At 59.8% G+C, this 16,744-nt stretch overlaps 1 protein-coding gene across 1 annotated transcript; it reads left to right on the forward strand.

The window, feature by feature from the left end:
* The first annotated feature begins 7,650 nt into the window (after nt 1–7,650).
* Nucleotides 7,651–9,078, forward strand: LOC126101489 (uncharacterized). Its single transcript, XM_049912137.1, has 2 exons — nt 7,651–8,344; nt 8,666–9,078. The coding sequence occupies exons 1-2, from the start codon at nt 7,651–7,653 to the stop codon at nt 9,076–9,078; spliced, it is 1,107 nt and encodes a 368-aa protein (XP_049768094.1).
* The last annotated feature ends 7,666 nt before the right edge of the window (nt 9,079–16,744 follow it).

Consider the following 16,744-nt stretch of genomic DNA (forward strand, 5'->3'; position numbering starts at 1 on the left):
CCACACCAACGACCCAAACACGCACGTGCAACGGCACACCCCAACCAGTCAACGTCGACAACCACACGCACGGCTCGAAACCGGCGTCCTTCCGCGTTGCCATCAAGCTACACACAAGACACAAGGAACCAACAACAGCAAAAGCCTGCCCGCCCGCCCCACTCTCACGCCGCAAAAAGCACACCGAAACCGCCAAACGCACATTCCCATCGCACTGACACCGACCGGCTCGCTACCACCACACCTCTGCGGCAGCCGTTTCGCAAACATGACACGGCGCGACATGACATCACGACCAACTCTCCTTTCCGACGCCTTCGGCCGGAGCACAACGCCGCCAATTCGCCACACAGTCACACAGTCGACAAGCGCCCGCCCTCCCTGCACGACGCCGCGCAGCAAAGGCGCCCGCAAACAAACACATACCTCTCCTCTCTCTCGGCCGCCCGACGCGCCAACCGCCACACCGCCAGCCACTCGCAATTGTGCACTGCCGCCAGCCACACGTCCAACACGCCGCGCCGCCTCCGGCCACCCGCCAGGGGGCGCTCACGTCCGCGACAACAGCGCGGCCCGCCGGGCCAAACCGAACCGAGCCGCCCGCCGCTGCTCTGCACATCTTCCTGCGCGCATCAACAAAACGAGGCACGCGAGCACACCCCGTCACAACGCCACATCACGCAAATGCCGTGCCGACCTCTTGTGTCTACCGCCTAAATTGCACTCACCAGCCGCCCCTTCTTCTTCTTCCTACCTATCCATCTGTGCGTCTGTGTCGGTCCGCGCGTGACGCCTCTCAACATCCGCCGTCGCCGTCGCCGTCGCCGTCCCCGTTTCCGCCCCAATGCCATCGTCGCGCCGCCGCCTCCTCCTCCTCCACCGCCCCTGTCCGGCCCGCACCACACCATACACCGCTGCTTGTCCCGGCCGTTGCCACCAAAGGCGCCTACCGCAAACGCGCCACGCCGCAGCCCCCGTGCGTGCATCTCCGTGCCGACGCTGCCTCTCTGCCCTCCCGCACGCACTCGACCGACCGACATGCACTGCGTCGACGGCCTCGACAACACAGTCTCTGGCTCCGCACTGCGTGTTCCGGTACGCACGCTCAAACACGTATGTACTCATTACCAGCGATGGCGAGGCACGACACAATCTCTGACCAGAGAGTTTCTTATCGTCGCTAGTCTGCGCCACACGACACTAGTAGCACGTAGCGGGTCGGCAGGAACAGTTGTCATCTATATGTGGCGGGTCGGGAGAGGTAGTAGTCAGTCGACAGTATTAGCGAGTGGACGATTCTACTGAGCGGGCGGCGGCGTGCTCTTCTCGCGACTCTGGTCTCCGTTCGGGACGATGCATATTGTTATTAAAGGTAAGGTAATGAAGCTGCATTGCGCAAATCTAATAATGTATGTCAATTGTAACTATTTTCTTCACAACTAAATGCCCCAATAATACTTTGTTTCCAAACTAACTTTTTTAAAGTACAACCATTCATTTCCATTTAAAGAATATTTCCTACGCATTTCCTCCAACAATCAAAATTAAATGTGTGAGCCGGCATTCATTGCACGAAGCTGTGTACAGGTATCTACAGTTGAGAGCACATGTAGATGCACTTTGTTTTCTCTTTTGTCTTTTTGTTTTTTTTTTATTGACGTAACGATCTTTTGCTCTTTTTATTCTAATTTGTACGTAGGCTGTTTGTTTAGATTTTTATACTGGTAATGCCACGTAGCGCTCTGCGTGAAAATCAATGCCTGTGCTGTGTGCAGTCTGTGGCTAGTTTGCATTGTTGTCATGAACTGCTATAGCTGGATGTGAACAGCGCGTAGCGTTGCGCAGTTAGGGGTGAGCCGCCAGCACTGGTGCATGTGAGGCGAGAGATGGCGGACTTTTCAAATTACATATATTATGACTGGTGATGATGATATTAAGGGTAAATACATTGTTTGTTGTTCTCTATTAAACATCTTTACTTTGCTAACTATCCCTATCAGTAGTTAGTGCCCTCCGTAGTTTGAATCTCTTATTTAGCTGGCAGCAGTGGTGCTCGCTGTATTGCAGTAGTTCGAGTAATGAAGATTTTTGTGAGGTAAGTGATTTCCGAAAGGTGTACTTTAATGTTACTCAGGGCCATTCTTTTGCAGGGATCTTTGATAGTCAGATTGCGTTGCGCTCAAAATATTGTGTGTCAGTTTAAGCACAGTTTTGTATACATTGTTGTTCAAAGGGGGACGTCTCAGAATACCAGCGCTGCCCTTACAACGTTTATCGGGTTTTCAACTACGTCTGTTGAGATGTTCATCGTTCATTATTTCCATTCATCAATATTATCGCGCGTTTCTCATCAATCTTCGTTCGTTCATTTTCTAGGGACGTTAACAACATTCTGGCACATTTTTATCATCATTCACTCACTCACTCACTCACTTACTTACGACTATTTGTGCGGGGAGGTTACACTTGGGTCCGTTTCCATTTACATTCAATGTTGATAGACCTTTTTTTTTGTTGTTGTTTTGTTGCTGGCAGGTTACAAAAGGCCTCATTTTATGTTGGTTGCAGCAGCGTTTTTCTCCTTCTTTCTTCTAGTGTTTTCCCCGCCCCCGCCCCTCCCGCATCCGTCGGGTCTCACCACGTTCACTGACAGCCGCGTCTGCGGCTACACCACAACGGCCCCCTCCCGGCAACCCATTCGTTTTCTCTTCTTTTGCACAAAAACAACGCCGCACGCGCCAGCCGAGCGCAGCGCAAGCCACCCACACCGCGCCCCTCCCCGTCTTTATAGCCTCCGCGTCTCGTTTTCTTCGTTTGCCCCCTCCCATCTCCCGAATGCCATGCCATGCCAGCAGCGTTACGCGTGCCCCTCCCCTGTCCACACACTACCGCGAAACGAACAGCCTTCCGGGCCACATGCAGGGCACGCCCACCGCCATTCCCGGACGCAATTCTCAAAACAACACACACACACACAAAATGAACGCACTATCCCACTTCGCTTCTCTCTCTTCTCTCTCTCTCTCTCGTCCCTTCCCTTTAACGAAAGACAAACAGACCCCGGTTAACACACTTTCTCGACACCTTCATGTAGGGAGGGAGGGAGGGAGGGAGGGAGGGAGGGAGGGAGGGTGCGTGCGTGCGGTGTCTCGACCGTGACGGCAACCATCGACGATCCATTTCCCCCACTGGTAAAACATGTTCACTAACACCTACAGACATCATTCCGTACACACACAATGGCTTTGCACACGAACATAGACGGCACGGGCACTGTCGTACATTCTTCCTCAGAACCATCTCAACGAACGTTACATACACATCCGGGAAAGCAAAGCAACGCAACGCACAATTCAGCCGTCAAAGGTAACGTTCACCACGGCAGACACTTGCCGCCGCGCCGTTACACGCATTTCAGTGCGGCTACAATACACCTCCGACACGGGAACGTTCCGTTGCTCTACACTGCGTTTCTCCGTTTTGTTTGGTTTTTTTTTATCCGTTTTTTTTCTTCTCTCTCTCTCTCTCTCTCTCTCTCTTTTTTTTTTTTTCCCCTCTGTCCTTTCCTCCACCATTCTCTCCTCACGTTCTGCCCAGACATTCGACCGATCAGAGGTTCACCTTTCGGTAACCGTTCTCAGCGCGACCGTATGACGGGTGTTCAAGACGTCCGTTGCGTGATGCCGGTGTACCGCGCCGATCGACAGTTTCCCAGAGGCGACGGATCGGACCACATCACCGACACACACAAACACGTGTGCGCACATTCGCCAAAGCGACCGTCGTCTTCTAGCGTCGCGCTTACTCTACTGTACTGCACTGGACTGGACACGCGTGCATGCATCTTCAATGACGACGTCGGTGTGCGTGCGTCGTACGCACAAGCAGACACAGTCAGTCAGACACGACTACCGAAATCAGAGTCGGAGGAAAGGTACATCATCGTGCGTGTCGCCCGTACAATGCAATACACATTGGTGTCTCAATGCGCGTTCATTTAAACGTCACTCACACGCCTCCACGCTGCAGCATTTACAGACACATTTCACCCTCGCCATATATGGCGGCGTGCAAACCGACCCGCAAACGGCCGTCGTTACACACTGACATTCCCAACAATCGCGTTTCGCTTCCATCCGTCACGTAACTAACCGGCACCTCCATCCAAAGGGCACATCACCGATCGCACTTCCCCCCCTCGCAGACAGGTAACACCAACGAGTTGTGCGCACGTGCCTCCATTCCACGTCACACCGTGGCCGTACCCCGCAACACGCGACGCGCCCCCATCAATCAAATTCATCGCATCGGCCACCCCACCCCGTCGCGTCGCAACCAAAGCGGTAGCTATTGCCGCCGTCCACCCACTCACACACAAAACAACAACAACAACAACAACAACAATTCCGCCCTTCCCGCAAAGGCCATTTGGTGGCCCTGAAAAGGGCCGTTTTTGCCGCTCTCGCAACGGAGGAGCCTTCTCTCCTTCCATTCCAGAGCCACCTCCTTACTTGGAGCTCGTGTACTTGGTCACCGCCTTCGTGCCCTCGCTCACGGCGTGCTTGGCCAGCTCGCCAGGCAGCAACAGCCGCACAGCGGTCTGGATCTCGCGGGACGTGATGGTCGAGCGCTTGTTGTAGTGCGCCAGGCGGGACGCCTCGGCCGCGATGCGCTCGAAAATGTCGTTCACGAAGCTGTTCATGATGCTCATCGCCTTCGACGAGATGCCCGTGTCAGGGTGCACCTGCTTCAGCACCTTGTAGATGTAGATGGCATAGCTCTCCTTCCTCTTGCGCTTCTTCTTCTTGTCGCCCTTCGAAATGTTCTTCTGCGCCTTGCCAGCCTTCTTGGCGGCCTTCCCGCTAGTCTTGGGCGGCATCTCAAACAAGAACGTGAACGTACGGCAGCAACACCAGTAGCAAGCGCTCCGCTCTAGTCAGCGTCTCCCCACACAGTGGCACCCAGCGCGCCCCGCCGCCGCACCTTTACCAGCTCGCCCCGTTGCGGCCGCCGACCAATGGGCCGCGAGCGCAACCGGCCGCCGCACCCGAGAGCATAAAGGACCCCCACCCCTGGCGGCGGCGCCACTCCGCTGCTCGACTCGCTGCGGCTCGCACCGTCGTTCGTCTCGTCTCGTTTTCACACCACAGCCCATCGCCATGTCCGGACGCGGAAAGGGAGGCAAAGTCAAGGGCAAGTCAAAGTCCCGCTCCAGCAGGGCCGGGCTCCAGTTCCCGGTCGGCAGAATCCACCGCCTCCTGCGCAAGGGAAACTACGCCGAGCGCGTCGGCGCCGGGGCGCCCGTCTACCTCGCCGCCGTCATGGAGTACCTCGCGGCTGAGGTGCTCGAGCTGGCCGGAAACGCGGCCCGCGACAACAAGAAGACGCGCATCATCCCGCGCCACCTGCAGCTCGCCATCCGCAACGACGAGGAGCTCAACAAGCTCCTGTCGGGCGTCACCATCGCACAGGGTGGTGTCCTGCCCAACATCCAGGCCGTCCTGCTGCCAAAGAAGACCGAGAAGAAGGCCTAAACAGAGAGGCCAGGCAATCGGCACGCGGACCCGCCGCCCAGCAGCGCTGCGTGCTCCCCTGCACGCAACGCGCTTTGCCGGCTCGGCTCGGCTCACAACAATCGGCCCTTTTCAGGGCCACCACACAAACCTACGTCCAAAGCAAAATTTCAGTCGTCCTCGCCGCGCTTTACTTTACTTTAACTTCACTTCCACAGCCGCCGCCGCCGGCAACAAGACCATACCAACTGCTACGGATTGCAGGGGGAGATATTCTGCGAGGTACCTCGGTGTCACGCCTGACATCGAAGTGTCACATAGGGGAACTTGGCACAAACGCTCGCGCCAGGATGCAGATCCTGTACCCCTGTTCCCTCGACCCCGCAACAGGGGTAGCGATACTGGAATATGCGCGCCCTGTATGGGGCTATGCAGCCAGATCGACGATGCATCGCCTACAGAAGGGTCCAGAGCAGAGCGCTCTACGACGGGCCTTACACGTCCCCGCGGCAGACCTGCCTAGAACCACTCACAACACGATTCCGCGCCCTGGCAGAAGCGTTCTACGCGACCGCGCGGAATTCACAAAATGACTATTACGTCTTGACCCTTGGGCAATATGAACACCACAGGGACAGATGTGCAAGACCCGAGTCGCTACTCCAGCAGTAGCACAAACAGAACACATAATCACTCTCAACAAACAGCAACGTCCGAGAAAGCACACTACCAAAGATAAGAACAACACACAGAAAAGAGGAGCTAATGTCCACAGGCGACAATAACCTCCACCAACTCCCCCTCTAACGGTAGAGGACTAAAGGAAAGAGAGAAGAACAAGAAGAGCCGCCGCCGCCATCTTGTCGTCCACAGCCCGTGTGGCCCAACACACACACACACACACACACATTTCTCTCGTTTGCCTCAAGCACCTCCACGCACGCACAGTCGCCTCTTCCAAACGACAACGACAGCAATAATCACCACTGTTAAAGGAGCGTGTCGACACACCGCCCTCCACTCCCGCGCGCCCCATACAAACGAAACAGCTGATCCGGCCGCCTTGCCTCGGCAACTCCAACGCCGCCGCAAACACACAGCCAAAACCACGCAGATATTCACCGCCTCTCGCACAACAACAACACACAGCCCGGCGTCTCCATCGATCGATAAACAAAACAAACACACAGCGCCCTCTCTCGCACACACACACACACACACACACACACAGCCACAAGACCCGCTTCCTTTCCTTTCTCCCAGTCACGTCAGTCAAACGCAAACGAAATGAAGAATGAAAGAAAGAAGGCAGGCAGGCAACACAGCGCACACACGCAGCAACAACACAGACTCTTTCGCACTTTTCAATTTCCGAACAGTGTGGTGGCCCTGAAAAGGGCCGTTTTCGTCTCTCCCACGGCCGCGGGAAGGCCAACGCGGCACAGCACACCGGCTGCGACGCGCCTAACCGCCGAAACCGTACAGGGTGCGCCCCTGCCTCTTCAGGGCGTACACCACGTCCATGGCCGTCACAGTCTTGCGCTTGGCGTGCTCAGTGTACGTCACCGCGTCGCGGATCACGTTCTCCAGGAACACCTTCAGCACTCCGCGGGTCTCCTCGTAGATCAGACCAGAGATGCGCTTCACGCCGCCCCTGCGAGCCAGGCGGCGGATCGCGGGCTTCGTGATGCCCTGGATGTTGTCGCGCAACACCTTGCGGTGCCGCTTGGCGCCACCCTTGCCGAGCCCCTTTCCTCCCTTGCCGCGGCCAGTCATCTCTTCTAAATCCTCAAAAAAAGCTCAGGCAAGCAAAACGTCTGCTGCAGCGGCTGGCTCCTCACCCGGCGCTAGCGAGTCGGCTACGGTCTGCGCCCAGCGCACGCGCCAGCCCCCCTATATAGACTCTGGCCCGCCCTCCCCCCACCACGCGCAACCGAGGGCATATAAGCGCACCACGGTGGCTGGCGCGCGCCCGCGCCCCACTGCCCCGCCCGTCCCATTCGAGTTCGTGATGGCGAGCAAGGAGGACGTATGTGACGCGCGCGCGGCCGCGGCAGCTGCCGCCGCCGCGCCGGAGCTGTCTGATCGCCGTCCGGCGGCGCCCGCGCCGTCGGCGGCCCCATTGGACGCTCCCCCTATGACGACCCGGCAACCCCAGGCGGACCACGAGAATATGACGACCCCGCGAGACCCGGACGATGAGATGGACTACTCTACGGACCCTCCCCGTGAAGACTGCGCTACCGGCGCCCCGCAGCGGGTGCTTCAGCGCAAGCGATCGGCTGTCACGTCAGCCAGTGATGACCAACACACTTCTGGTACGAGTGACGCTGGCTTCAAGAAGCCGCCGCCTAAGAAGAGGGCGGCTCCACGACGGCGCACCCCTGTTGCCCCTGTACCTACTGCTAATCCGTACGACGCCCTAGCGGATGGCGCCGACTCTGAAGATGCCGACGAGCCTCCACCGGCGACCGCCGACGATGCTACACGTCGTTCCGGCCCTAAGCTGCCACCGATTGTCATCGACTACCCTGACGATTACATGACGCTTCGGGACTGGCTTCAGGCCAACCTGAAGAATGCTTTTACCGCCAAACACTGCGGCGAAGACCGTCTGAAGCTGACTGTCGCCACCACTGAAGATTACGTTGCTGTTATGGACATGGTTGGTGCACGTGGTATACCGAACTACACCTTCCCCACCGTGCGTCCCAAAGTTCTCAAGGTTGCCATGAGAGGCATACCGCTGAAGATGAAGGCAGACGCCTTTAAGGATGGCCTTATCACTATGGGTTTCGCGCCTACTGCTACCACGCGAATGAAGATGCCTGGTACTCAGCGACCCATCCCTTTGATGGAGATCGTGTTGCCTGACACACCTGATAACAGGCAAATTTACCAAGTCACCCGGTTTTATGACCTTTCGGTGACTGTCGAGAAGCTACGCGCACGGAAGGGCCTCGTTCAATGCTACAATTGCCAGGAGCCAGGCCACACTTCCCGCCTGTGTCGCATGCGGCCCCGTTGTGTCAAGTGTGGCGAGGGTCACCTCAGTCAGCAGTGTACCCGGACCCGGGACGAACCGGCCACCTGTGCCCTGTGCAAGCGGGCTCATCCTGCCAGCTACCGCGGTTGCGCTGTTCACAAGGCAGCCAGCCGCCGCCAGCGTGGACTACCTCCCTTGCGGGAGACGTCCCGCTCCGATAGTCGACAGCTGCGGCGCCGAGCTGCGCCACCGCCTGCTACTCCTTCGCGCCAACCCGCCCAGCGGCGCCTGCTTGCTGCTCGGGCAGACCTTGGCTACGCCGACGTCCTTCAGGGCCGGACGACGCCTCCTCCTGCCCCTGCTGTCCAGCCTCCGCGACGCCCTGACGACGGGCCTGCTCCTCCTGCTGCAGCTGATGATTTCATCGCGGTCCTCAAAGAAGTTCAGGCCACCCTTGTGGCTGTCTCCGCCGCACTGGCCCAGCTGCCGGCCGCCATCACTGCTGCAGTCCATGCAGCCCTCCGAAGTTTCCCCACCGCCACGGCGTCCACATCCACTGGCCATGGCTCGCAACCTTAGGCGCCACCAGAACTTCACGGCTGTCACGTGGAACGCGAATGGCCTCTTCCCAGCGCTTCTTGAATTCCGGCAGTTTCTCCAGGACTACAGCGTTGATGTGTGTCTCCTCACCGAGACGCACCTCAAGCCTGGCCTTCGAGCGAACGCCCCGAATTACGTCTGCTATCGCGACGACAGGCTGACGGCTGGCGGTGGCACGGCCATCTACGTCAAGCGGACACTCCGGCACTACCGAGTCCCTCTGCCACGTCTGGACTCCTGTGAAGCCACGGCCGTTGCAGTGGAGACGTCCCTTGGCACGGTCATCTTTCTCTCCGTGTACCGGCCGCCACGTGGCCACCTCACCATCCACGATGCTGACGCTCTCCTCCGTGCTGGGGACAAGATCTTCCTCGCTGGGGACCTTAATGCCAAGCACCAGCTCTGGAATTCTCGGACGCTGAACGTCAGTGGGAGGCGGCTCTATCATGCTGCTGAGAGGGCACGAGCTTCTGTCTATGGACCTGACGAGCCAACGCACTACCCTCCGAATGGTACTGCTCCCGATGTCTTGGACATTTGTCTCGTCAAGGGTGTCGACTGGTTTGTCACCCCCGACGTTCTCCACGTCTTGAGCTCCGACCACTTGCCGGTGCTCTTTCGGCTGTATGTCACTCCGCTTCCTCCAGCAGCCAAGCTCGACACCCGGAAGACCGACTGGCCACGCTTCCAGCAGCTTGTTCTGGAACGCCTCCCTGCCGAGCCACCTCCCCTGGACACCGATGTCAATGCTGCTCTCCACAACCTGACTGCAGCTCTCACCACGGCTGTCGCTGACTCCACTCCACCTCCACGGGTTTCCTCTGTGGCGGCTCCAGCTCTTCCTGCAGCCATACAGGCCCTTATCCGAGAACGAAACCGTCTCAACAGAGAGTGGCGTGAAACACGGCAGCCTCTGCTGAAGCGGCGCATCAATCATCTCCGCCGCACCATCAAGGCTGCCCTTGCTGCTCATCGTATACGCCGGTGGGAGGAGAAGCTGGCCTCCATTGATCCTGGGGCCGACACGTGGGAGATGGTCCGTTCCCTCACACGCCATCGCCCACACATGCCGCCGCTCACAACACCGGATGGACCTGCCTACACGCCTGCCGCTCAAGCCGAGGCCTTGGCGACGGCTTTCGAGGCCAACTTCCGGCCCCTTGCGGTGCCGGTCGACCACGAGAACGTCCGCACGGTCGAGACCCGACTTCCTGTCTTCCTCCACGGCGACCCCGGTGACGCCACCATTGTCCCGACGTCGGAACGGGAGGTCACTGACCATCTTCGACGACTTCCCCAGAAGAAGGCCCCTGGGCACGACAACGTTGACGGGAGAGTCCTCCGCATGATGCCCAGGCTTGGCATCTTGTACGTGGTCGCTCTCTTCAACGCCATCCTTGTCCAGCTGCGGTACCCAGAAGCTTGGAAGACGGCTGTCGTTGTGGCGGTCCCGAAGCCGGGCAAAAACAGGACGGTGCCGGCGCATTATCGCCCCATCAGTCTCCTCCCGACGTTGAGCAAAGTTTTCGAGAGGATCCTCCTCTCTAGGTTCGGCCGGCTGCTTCACCAGGACAATATCATTCCTCGGGAGCAGTTTGGATTCCGCCAGCACCACTCCACCACTCAACAGCTGCTCCGCGTCGTCGAGGAGGCGACACTGGCTTTCAACAATCGGGAGTTTTGCGGCCTTGTCCTGCTGGATGTGTCAAAGGCCTTTGACACCGTCTGGCACCACGGCCTGCTCTTCAAGTTGTTCCACCTCGGCATCCCTTCGTGCTTCGTCCGCCTTCTTGCCAGCTACCTTGCGGGACGTACTTTTGTCGTCCGGGTTGGCAGCACGACTTCCTCTGTTCGCCCCGTCCTTGCTGGCGTGCCGCAAGGGAGTGTTCTGGGCCCGATCTTGTATTCCGTTTACACCTCCGACCTGCCGGTTTCCCCGAGGGTTGGTCGTGCCATCTATGCTGATGACACGGCCCTCTTCTCGCGCCATCGCGACATCGCCGCCGTCCTCCGACGTCTGCAAGCTGCGCTGCAGGACCTCGAGCGTTGGGCCGCCGATTGGAGGATCAGCTTCAACGCCACCAAATCTCAGGGGCTGATCCTCACTCGCCGTCTCCCACCTGACGTGCCACCCCTGGTGCTTTGTAACCAGGCCATCACCTGGACCACGACTGCTACCTACCTCGGGGTCATTCTCGATCGCAAGTTGACATGGAAGGCTCAAGTCTCCGCTGTCCACCGGAAGACGTCTCAGAGGGCTGGGGCGTTGTACCCCATGCTCAATGAAACCTCCTCGCTTCCTGTCGCCAACGGACTGCGTCTTTATCGCACGTGCATCCGTCCGGTCATGGACTATGCGTGTGAAGTCTGGGGCAATGCTGCCCCCTCTCACATTAAGAGGCTCCAGCAACTACAAAACAAGATTTTGCGCCGAATCTACCATGTGCCGCGTGATTTTCCTCATCGCCTCCTCCATCAGGCGGCTGAGGAACCCCTCGTCCGGGAGGGATTTCAAGATGCAGCGCGCCGGTTCTACACCACCACCCGCGCTTCAGACAATCCCCTCGTCCGGAACTTAGGGCGACATAATGACAATTACGACCACTATAGGCGGCCCGTTGCCCTGATCGAATAATCAGGTCAGCCCCGCAGATTCCCCACCACCAATTCCTCTCTGCGACTTCCAGTTATCACACGCGATGTCTTCCACCAACCTCAACCTGCAGCCTTGGTAGGAAATGCCTCTCGGTAAACCCTACATTCACGATAGACCGGGATGTTCCACACCCCGTCCAGAATCTAGTGAGGCCGCGGCGGCGCGCGCCCGTGTCGTCAAGGCAGCACCCGACGCAGCACCTCGCCTCCACGCCGCTCCGCTACCGCTACCGCTATGGCCCGCACAAAGCAAACGGCCCGCAAGTCCACCGGCGGAAAGGCGCCGCGCAAACAGCTCGCCACCAAGGCGGCGAGGAAGAGCGCGCCCGCCACCGGCGGCGTCAAGAAGCCCCACCGCTACAGGCCGGGCACCGTCGCCCTGCGAGAAATCAGGCGCTACCAGAAGAGCACAGAGCTGCTCATCCGCAAGCTGCCATTCCAGCGCCTAGTGCGCGAGATCGCCCAGGACTTCAAGACCGACCTGCGCTTCCAGAGCTCCGCGGTCATGGCCCTGCAGGAGGCCAGCGAGGCCTACCTCGTCGGCCTCTTCGAAGACACCAACCTGTGCGCAATCCACGCCAAGCGCGTCACCATCATGCCCAAGGACATCCAGCTCGCGCGCCGCATCCGCGGCGAGCGCGCCTAAACACCGCGCCAGCCGCTGGGCACCGCCCACGCACGCAACAAACAAAACGGCCCTTTTAAGGGCCACTAACATCACTCCGTCGCGAGCAAACTTTGTCGGTCGCCTCTCGCCCCACAACCACAGAACCAAAGACAAAACACACCACTTCCACTTCCACTTCCCGTCCGTCCGCCACAGCCGCTCTCTCTGCCAGCTTGCTGGCGCGCGCAACAATCAACATCATCCCTCCCCGGCGCGGCGCTCAAAGCGCACAATAACCCATCGGCCGACGCCGTCAACCACACGGCCGGCCGCCGCTTCGTTTCGAAACGAAAAGAAAAGAAAAACAAACAAAAAGCCAGGCAAGTCCAACGCCACCGACCCTTTCCACATCTCAGCGTCCCCCGCCCCCGTTGCAAGAACACACACAAGACAAGACACGTCCGAGAAGAAGAAGAAGAAGAAGGCAGGCAAACCAAAGTATTCAAACAACATGACACAAACCAACAACCGTCGGCCGGCCGCCACCAAAAACGGCGACAATCAACCGCTACCGCCGCCCGCACCCGCCACCGACCCCCCGCAATCCAACCACCACGGCACGCAAACAGTATCCACACACGGGCATACAGAAACGCCAGACGACGCAACCACACCGCAACACAAACACGACAATCAAAACCTTCCCGACGTGCTTTGATGGCCCTGAGAAGGGCCGTTTTGGGCCGCGCGTCTCTTGCGCGCCACTAGACGACGGGGACGGGGGGTGGGGACGACGGAGTCATCCGCCAACCCTTCCTTTCCCATTCCTTTCTTCTTCTCCTCTACTTCTTCTTCTTGGGCGACGCCTTCGCCTTAGACGGCGTCGTCGCCTTCTTCGGGCGCGGCGCCTTCGGCTTCTTCGTCGGAACCTTGGCGGCCTTCTTCGCCTTCGACGGCGACTTGGCCTTGGCCGGCTTGGCAGCAGCCGCCTTCTTCGCACCGGCGGGAGCGGCCGACGCCGCAGACGCCTTCTTGGCGGCGCCCGCCTTCCGACCAGTCGCCGCCTTCACGCCACCAGCCTTCTTTGCGCCGGCCGCACGGGCGCCCTTCTTCTCCTTGCTGGCCGGAGCGGCGCGCTTCTTCTTGGCACCGCCAGCACGAGCCTTGCCGCCCTCAGCCGCCCCGCCGCCGGCGCCGGCAAGCTTGAAAGAGCCGGACGCGCCCTTCCCCTTCGTCTGCACCAGCTCGCCCGCCACCACGGCCGACTTGAGGTACTTCTTGATAAACGGCGCCAGCTTCTCCGCGTCCAGCTTGTAGTGCGCGGCAATGTACTTCTTGATCGCCTGCAGCGACGATCCGCCGCGCTCCTTCAGACTCTTGATGGCGGCCGTCACCATCTCAGAGGTGCGCGGGTGCGCAGGCTTGGCGCGCGGCTTCTTCGCAGACGACGCAGACTTTGCCTTCTTCGTAGTGCCGGTGGCGGCGGGTGCCGCAGCAGTCTCGTTCGTAGCCGCCTGATCTGCCATTTCGACGACGCGCGTTAACACACAGCGAGCAGCGAGAGCGAGAGGAGACACGCAGCGAGCGGAGCGCACAGCAGAGGAATAGCCGCCTCGACGCACAGGCCCAGCCAGTGTCGCGGGCGGGCGCGGACGGCCGAGAGAGCGGCCGCCACTCTGCGCGCCGCCGCGCCGCGCCTCCCGCGCTTGCTACCGCCCAACGTCCGACAGCCTGTGCGGAGCAGCCCCACACCTGCGCCACAACCACCCGCGCCTTTCAAACCACCGAGGATGGGGCTACACACAGCCACACCACAGTCGCCAACCAGTCGCCACGGCAGCGCCGCAAACCACGGCCAAACTGCAGCCACCGCGCGCTACAGCCTGGGTCGGCCCGCCGAGAATCGCCGCCCACGCCCAAATGCCGCCCCCACAGCCCCAGCCGACGACCCGCCACAATGGCCAAACCTTCGGCAAAAGCCCCACACCGTCGCCGCGGCAGCCCGGCCAGCGCGGCCGGCGCCACAGCCACACAAGCGGAGGCGTGCGGCGATGACGGCCGTGCAAACGCACCTCCGCCGCCCCATCGCCCTCCCACCGTTTCCCGATCGGCCCGCAGCCGTCGGGCCACGTCCTCCTCCTCTCGCCCGCCAACATTCACAGCCCTTTCGTTCGTTTCCCAACAATTTCAATTGTGCCCGCCGCAAAAACGGGCGCCGCCTGCGAAGCAACATGCTCCGCCGGAGCGCCCCTCGCCGCTTACGAGCCAACCCCTCGCCCGAGGCAAACCGAAATCCGCAACTACAGACCAACCCAATCTGCCGTCAGCACACACGACAGCCAACATCACGCGTGACGAGTTAGACATTAGGTTCACACGTCTCGGTTAGGTTCGGTGGACGTGGGTTAGGTTAAGGGCACTTGGGTTAGGTTAAGCATTCAAAACACACGTCAGGCGCCAGAGGTTAGGTTACGTTACGTTAAGGTTAGGTTAGGGGCACTTGGGTTAGGTTAAGGGTCGGTGTTAGGTTAAGTGTCAAACTTAGGTTAAGCATTCAAACACACGTCGGGCGTCAGAGGTTAGGTTAGGTTAGGTTAGGTTAGGTTAGGTTAGGTTAGGTTAGGTTAAGGCCACTTGGGTTAGGTTAAGCCTCAAACTTAGGTTAAGCATTCAAACACGTCAGCCGTCAGGTGGCCGCAGCAGCCGCACCTACCTACCTACCTACCCACCCACCTCACGGCCGGACAGCTTAGCTTACTTGGCGCTGAGGCTGACCTCACCGCACCTCACCTCACGCTAACGCTACGCTACAGGTTCGGTTCGGTTCGGTTCGGTTCGCTCAGCTTAGGCTTAGAGCTTAAGCGCCGAGGTCGGATTACGTTGGTTCACACCTTCGGGCGCCACACTTTGGGTGTAAAGGTCGCCGAAGCCACAGACAACGCCGACAAACGGGCAGCACGACCACGACCAGATACCGAGACACACGGACCACCCACCGGCCAAAGGGCACCAAACAACAAACCAGAGCACCACGTGTCGACCAGAGCAACCCGCCGCTCACGCGACGTGGCTGGCACCGAAGGGCCGCCGCAACTGCGCTTTCCGCGCCGGGCCGGATGCACGTGCGGCAACACCACCACCGCACACAGCCGCTGTTCAACATCAACCAACAACACGCCGCGGTCGCAGCCTCAACGCCAGCACACGTTTGCACCACCATTCACACGCACCGCACAAACAGCTGTCGCCGACAACACAAACACACCGCAACGACGCCGCCGCCTCTACTTGTGCCGGCCGGCCACCCACCCCACCGACGGCGCACCTGTCGGCAGTCGGCAGTCGACACGGGAAACGCACACCGCCACTTCGCTCGCGCGCACGCCACCAACCAGTCGTCGTCTCAAACATAGGGCAGGCAACAAATCGCCTCGCACGAACCGTCCACAAAACTATCAAAGCACAGCCTCTGGCTAACGGCCACGACGCAGCGGCACCGCTGCTCCTTTCCCCGCCCCACTCGATTCACAAAGTCACGCGACACCGCCAACGACGGCCTCGCTTCCCGCAACCGACACCTTTCCGCCACTACGCACAGCCGCACCCGACGCCCGTGGCAACGACACAACTACTGCACTATCCACCGCCGCCTCCCCCTTCCCGTACACACAGCCAGCCAGCCAGCCAAAACCACACCAACGACCCAAACACGCACGTGCAACGGCACACCCCAACCAGTCAACGTCGACAACCACACGCACGGCTCGAAACCGGCGTCCTTCCGCGTTGCCATCAAGCTACACACAAGACACAAGGAACCAACAACAGCAAAAGCCTGCCCGCCCGCCCCACTCTCACGCCGCAAAAAGCACACCGAAACCGCCAAACGCACATTCCCATCGCACTGACACCGACCGGCTCGCTACCACCACACCTCTGCGGCAGCCGTTTCGCAAACATGACACGGCGCGACATGACATCACGACCAACTCTCCTTTCCGACGCCTTCGGCCGGAGCACAACGCCGCCAATTCGCCACACAGTCACACAGTCGACAAGCGCCCGCCCTCCCTGCACGACGCCGCGCAGCAAAGGCGCCCGCAAACAAACACATACCTCTCCTCTCTCTCGGCCGCCCGACGCGCCAACCGCCACACCGCCAGCCACTCGCAATTGTGCACTGCCGCCAGCCACACGTCCAACACGCCGCGCCGCCTCCGGCCACCCGCCAGGGGGCGCTCACGTCCGCGACAACAGCGCGGCCCGCCGGGCCAAACCGAACCGAGCCGCCCGCCGCTGCTCTGCACATCTTCCTGCGCGCATCAACAAAACGAGGCACGCGAGCACACCCCGTCACAACGCCACATCACGCAAATGCCGTGC

This window comes from Schistocerca cancellata, chromosome 9 (assembly GCF_023864275.1).
Source record: "Schistocerca cancellata isolate TAMUIC-IGC-003103 chromosome 9, iqSchCanc2.1, whole genome shotgun sequence".
NCBI lineage: Eukaryota > Metazoa > Arthropoda > Insecta > Orthoptera > Acrididae > Schistocerca > Schistocerca cancellata.